Raw genomic sequence first — 6000 nt, 5'->3', positions numbered from 1 at the left:
TACTACTCAAGGCATGAACATTAGCATTTGAAAAAAGTGTAATTCACTTCAAGGGTGTATTTTCTTGTGTTTATCGTCTTCATAGCTACTGACACTCCACCTTGTAGTTTATCGAACTCCATGTTTAGTTTTGTTGTAACATTGCAAAGACAAAAGGTCTGGCAAAAATTAAAGTTATTATGAACCAGAACCCCCAAAGCCCCAAGCCACTAAAGTTTAAATATCAACTAAATGAAACATGACAGAAAGATCTCACACGGGAAAACAAACAAACAAACAAACAAAAACCAAACAAAAAAAAAACCCAAAACCAAACCAAACCAAAAACACCAACCTGGTTAAGTAACACTAAAAGCCTTAGAAACACAACATACTTTTTTAAAATAGGAGAGCACTTATAAATGATAGTGCCGTCATACACCAACACAGAAAAGTTTAGTCATTATTTAACTTACTTCTGGTTACAATAAATGAGCCAGTATTTAAAACATGGGCAGCTACCAGCACCACTTTTGTTTTATGTCTGCATATGGTTTTCTGGTAACAGTTACACTGATACCAAACTATTGTTGCAAATACATTTTATTTTACCTAAGAAACACCAACGGTCCTTGATGGTATGTATAACTGTGTTGTTTACAATTAAGCATTAAAACTATTAGTTTCGCTTTTAAAACGACTGCATCAAATGCAAGAAATATCCTCAGTACTAAGAATCCTCAGAGCAAATCTGACAAATTTATAAGTTTTTCTCACTAGCAGACAAAGCAGATTCCCTACAGCCAGCTTTTAAAAAGATAATTGAGTTTCAAAATATCTGGGCAATGGGGAAATTTCTACTCCGCCTCTCCTAAGTACAATTTCGAGTTTAATTAACATTAAAATACAAATTTCAAAACTGACATCACAGTGGCGATCCTTTTGTTGCTTAAAAACATTGTTCATCAAAGAAGCATAGTAAGAATTAGCAACTAGAAACAGGAATAAAGGAGTTATGTCTTTCAGTACTTCTGATTAGAAGATACCAGTAACACTAAGTATATTACAGCTATTCACTTCAGAAGCTGCCTATGACTTTATCATTTTCCAGACCAAACATTTTCTTTGTGAGACTAAGCTACAGGTTTGTAGGATTAGAAACCAAACTAACTAAAAGTCCATTTAATGTGCCATTTCAGACAAACGATCCTGAACACTGAGCTATTTCCCAGTACTTTTTCCATAACATTACATTAAGGATTCAAGAACTATACCCCTTGATTGTCTTTAAAGCAGACTACTAAGCAACAGTCTCCTGTTTTTTTGGGTCCTGGTAGTTTTTGGGGTTTTTTTGTTGGTTTGTGGGGTTTCCTTGGAGTGTTGTTTTTTGTTGTGGGTTTTGTTTTTTTGTTGTTTTGTTTTTAACACTGATTTTATCTGATAAACGCAGAAAAAGAATCTGCAAATGTCTCTGCTTTTTTCATTTTGGTTTTTTTGGGTTTGTCTGGGGGGGTTTGGAGGGTTGTTTTTTCTTTTTCATTAAAAAGAAAAATTGTAACTTCTAACTTGCATCTTGATTATTTTTTTTAAATTGTGGATTGCTGTGGGTGGCATTACAAGCATATGAAGACAATGCGACCACCATCCCTGTTAGTTTAGTCACATAAACTTTCAGTAAAACCTAAGTGTCAACTATGCAAAGTGATTTCTTTACTTCAAGATGTATGTAGTGACCTCCTAGAATTTTCTTGCTGATAAAAAACCAGACAGCCCAGATTAATGTTCTAGAGACTTTTCCTAGTTATTACAAGAAGAACAAAAGATTTGCAGGTGTATGGTGTATGTACAAAGAATATTCAAAGTCAGTGTCTAAACATTTCTTACTTAAGTCATGCTTCAGCACGCTTGAAAAAAGAGCATGTAAATCCCCTTACATTTTAAGGGGAAGAGTAGTACTTTTGCCCGGGAACATACAGATAAACCCTAGAGGTGAAACGAAACATAGAAAGGTTTTATTGCATTATCTGACTTTTCCCATCTTACTATAAACACGTTACCATTCATAGAAGGTGACATGGAGTTCTTTGAAGTCTAAGAATTAACATCTTGTCTCAAACATGTTGAGCTCTGCGTGAAAGCTAGTTCATTATCTCCGACTGTATAAACTCGGGCAGTAGTGACTGTTTACTGAAACAATCTGTAAATGTGTTAGCCTGTGTTTGCAGAGGATAAGGACTGTGCCATCCCAGGCCCACTTCAGACCGTAAAAGTGGTTCTTTTCTCACCCTTATCTGAATCATCCTTGAACAGACTGCCTCTGAACAGAGTTTACACTCCTCTTCTTTGATCTTCTTTATAAGAACATCAGAATTGTTTACTTTGAAATGCACACTTTTCTTTCTTTGGGTGCAGGGGAAGGAGATGGTGTTTTAAGACATAAACAGATAAATTCAAGGTAAACTAGTAATTTTCTCAGTGTTTTTCGTCCTGTCCAATATCCTGAGACATAACTGATCATTGCTTAATCTTATTCTTTCATAAATTCATAAGAATTACTCATTCTACTATCTCTTAGATAAATCAAAACTTCCCACACTAAGTCTACAATTGACCTAAAAAATTTGCCAAGCTAACACCACTGTGGTCTAGTTTCAGACCTTCTCTCACTAAGGAAGGACTTTTAAAAATCTCTGATACTACACAAATCGCAGCTGTACCTCACACTTCAGAGGAAGTCCTAATTGCAGCACTCTGCCTCATGGACAGCAATGAACAATATTAACCCTGTGTTCCAACTAACTCCTAGCTTTAGCAACACCTACCCACCCTGAACTGATAAAGAGCAGCATGTTACTCATAGTCATGTTGAGAAGATACTATTATCAGGATTTCTTAGTATTTTTTACCTGTTTGAAATCTTGACGTCTACTTGCTCCAACCTCGAATCACTCTCCTGTACTGGTAGAAAGGCATTAAGATTCTTCCAAGCATTGCATCAAACTGGAAAGAAGGGCTTCAAATTTGGGTTTACCTCTCATTAAAGGGGCCTCCCTGTCTCTCTTTGTTAGCAGTCCCTTCTGTCTTTCGTACCAGAAGATAAAGACTGAAAATCACGGCGGGGTTCAAGAGGCGAGGCCAGCTTGGGCAGTATAAAAAGCGCTGGCCATAATGCAATTATCAGCAGCTACGTGGTCGGGAGACGACTCAGAGCTGAACTTGGCGCCAGGTCAGGTAGCCTTGAGTTCTTCTAACTACTGCGCTCAGAGATTAGGCGGATGTAACAATCACCTGAAAGGGGAGATTAAAGCGCCTCTCAATAGAGTCCTTTGTTCTCTGCCTCATTTGATGCTTTGCGGCCTTTTCAAACCACGTAGTGTAAGGCGCTTTAAATGTTTGCCCCTAAAGCCGGGGCGGCCTCAGAGAGCGGGGAGCGCAGACAGCGATGGAGAAGGGGCCCTTCTCGGTGGAGTGGCTGGCCCAGAGCAGCTGCGGCGGAGCCCAGCCCGCGGCCGCAGCCAGCCGGCCGGGCTCCCCCTCCGGAGACACCGGCAGCCGAGCGAGCGCGGCGGGAGGCGGTGAGTCCCGTCTCTCCTCACGGGCCGGTGGGGCGGCCCGACCGCTGGGGGAGACCGTTAGCCTAACGGCCGCCGCACGTGCAGCCGCTGCCTACGTCACCACCCGCGCGGCCCTGCGTCCGTCCCCCCCTAACCCCCCCGTCCTGCGCCCGCAGCCGCGCCCTGGGACCGCAGCAGCCCCGGGCACGACGCGGAGGCGGGAGGCGGCGGCGCCGTGTCCGGGCGGCCCCGCACCAAGTTCTCGGCAGCGCAGCTGCAGGAGCTGGAGCGGAGCTTTCGCGAGCAGCGCTACATCGGCGCCAGCGAGAAGCGGCGCCTGGCCGCCGAGCTGAACCTCTCTCAGAGCCAGGTGAGCGCTGCCCTCCGCCGGAGGGAGGAGACGGGCCCCACCCCGCCCCGATCCTCACACCCCTCCTAAAAACTGCGGGAGGGGAGAGGAGCCCTCCGCCCGTGCTGGCGCTGGGAGGCACCTCGTGGCCAGCGGGGGGCCGGAGCCAGCTCCCGCAGGTGCGGCTGGGCCGGCTGTCAGCTTTGTCCCTGTGGCAGTGAGGCTAAGCCAGCTAACGTCCTGCTTCAGCCGGCCTCAGCTCTGCAGTCCGACGCGGTTTTCTCTTAAACCAGAGACAGTAAGCAGACAGAACACAGTGAATGCAAATGTAAACGGTAAAACCTCATCGGAGTTAAGAATGCTTGCACAATCACCGGAACTTCCACTTTCAGGTTAATTCTTTAAAATACGTATATACTTGGTAGTAGTTCAGGATTTCTCTCTGAACAGAGCCAGCCTTACCCAGCCCTTTTAATCCCGTTGAAGCAGTCTTGGATTATATTCCTGGTCCAAATCTGATCTATGAGTAATTGTCTTGTCATGCATCGTGGAGCTGTTACAGTTTCCTGCTCATGCCTACACAATTGCTCTGCTCTGAATATAGGTCAATAGGCCCTAAATCTTTTAAATGTTATTATATTCTGTGATTCTGATAATAAGTCTGGCTTCAGGATGTATCACTATATGGAAGAGAGACAACTGTGTTGGTTTTTTACTCTTTTTTTCCTTTATCCTCAGATAAAAACCTGGTTTCAGAATCGTCGTATGAAGTTTAAACGTCAGACTCAAGATGCTAGGGTGGAAGCTCTCTTCTCAGGTTTATTTTTGCCCTATCATTACTGCCCAGATATTGCTACCTCCACCTATTCTCATGGAATGGACATTAATCTCTCTTCTACCTGTGCTGTTTCCCTTCACCCAGCTATTCCAAGCCCTGCCTTGTTGTTGCCTTCTGTTCCAGCTCAGCCCCTTCAGCCCATTTTGCCAAGTCCAGCTTTACTGATGCCTCCCAGCCCAGGATTATCTTGTTACTCTTCTGCAGTTCCAGCAATGACTCTGACAGATGTCCATGAAAGACTGATGTTCCAGCCATATCTTCCTTCCTGTTAGAAATGCCAAAGATGACCTGTAATCAAAATGAGAACTCCCAAACAGCTCTAAGAGTAATTATTTAACTTATTTTGTTACATCAAATTGATTATTCAATTTTATTTTTTTAATCAAATTTTATGTTTTATGTTAAAGGAGAAAATAACTTGTCTGTATTAGAGAAGTAATACTGAGAGTGGAAGTGGAGGACTTGAAACTTCCCTTTATTCCTGCAGTCTTCACTATGCTGTATTGAAACTTTTACATGAATTTTCCTATCCAAAAGTTTGCTTTCAGAAAACAGCCTATAATCATGCGGTGAACTCCACTGAAAAAGTGGAATACTGATTATACTTCAATTAACATAGTAAGTATGTAACATAATAGACAACAGTATTAAAATTTTGACCTTCTACTTCCATGCAGGATTTTAAGGGAAGATTTGTAAACTACAGGAAATGCATTGAAATTAAAAATATACCAAAGGTGGCAGCCCTAGGAACAAAGCAGAACAAATTGTCCAGTACTGTCTTTTATCTCTATATTGTGCACCATTCCTAAAGTGGTCCCCCCTATTTGTTGATCTATATACTCCATTTATGTGTTTAAAGAGAGGTGAGGCTAAGGAATTAATTGACAACCAGAATCATGCCAATGTCAAACATGCTTGTAATTTAAAACTGCTGATGAAAACCTAGGAATCGGTCACAAGTTCAGGTCTCCTGGGACGTTAAGAATTAAAATGCTTCAGCTTTTATTTCTTAAGTTTTGGCTGTAGCTTGGCAGCCTTGCTAATTTTAAATTGTAGGATCCTTATAGGCTTGCTATCCTAAAAATCCCAAAGCAAGCTTTATGCAAAGTGGCAAAGCCAAACCTTTAGGAAATCAGGAGAAACAAGAGATCTTGCATTAGCATAAAGCAGCTGCAGCAGGTGTGATTACATCTTCCCTGCCCCCAACCATCCTTGCCTTCCAGACAGGTGAGTTAGACTACTTTGCAATTATCAAGAGAGAAAGAACAATCAAAAAC

General features: G+C 42.3%; 1 protein-coding gene across 1 annotated transcript; it reads left to right on the top strand.

The window, feature by feature from the left end:
- The first annotated feature begins 3421 nt into the window (after positions 1–3421).
- LOC127383616 (homeobox protein vex1-like) lies at positions 3422–4992 on the top strand. Its single transcript, XM_051616808.1, has 3 exons — positions 3422–3554; positions 3710–3903; positions 4621–4992. Exons 1-3 carry the CDS (start codon positions 3422–3424, stop codon positions 4990–4992), a joined length of 699 nt encoding a protein of 232 aa, XP_051472768.1.
- The last annotated feature ends 1008 nt before the right edge of the window (positions 4993–6000 follow it).

Source organism: Apus apus, chromosome 4, assembly GCF_020740795.1.
Source record: "Apus apus isolate bApuApu2 chromosome 4, bApuApu2.pri.cur, whole genome shotgun sequence".
Classification (NCBI taxonomy): Eukaryota; Metazoa; Chordata; class Aves; order Apodiformes; family Apodidae; genus Apus; species Apus apus.
This window is presented reverse-complemented; position numbering and strand designations above follow the sequence as displayed.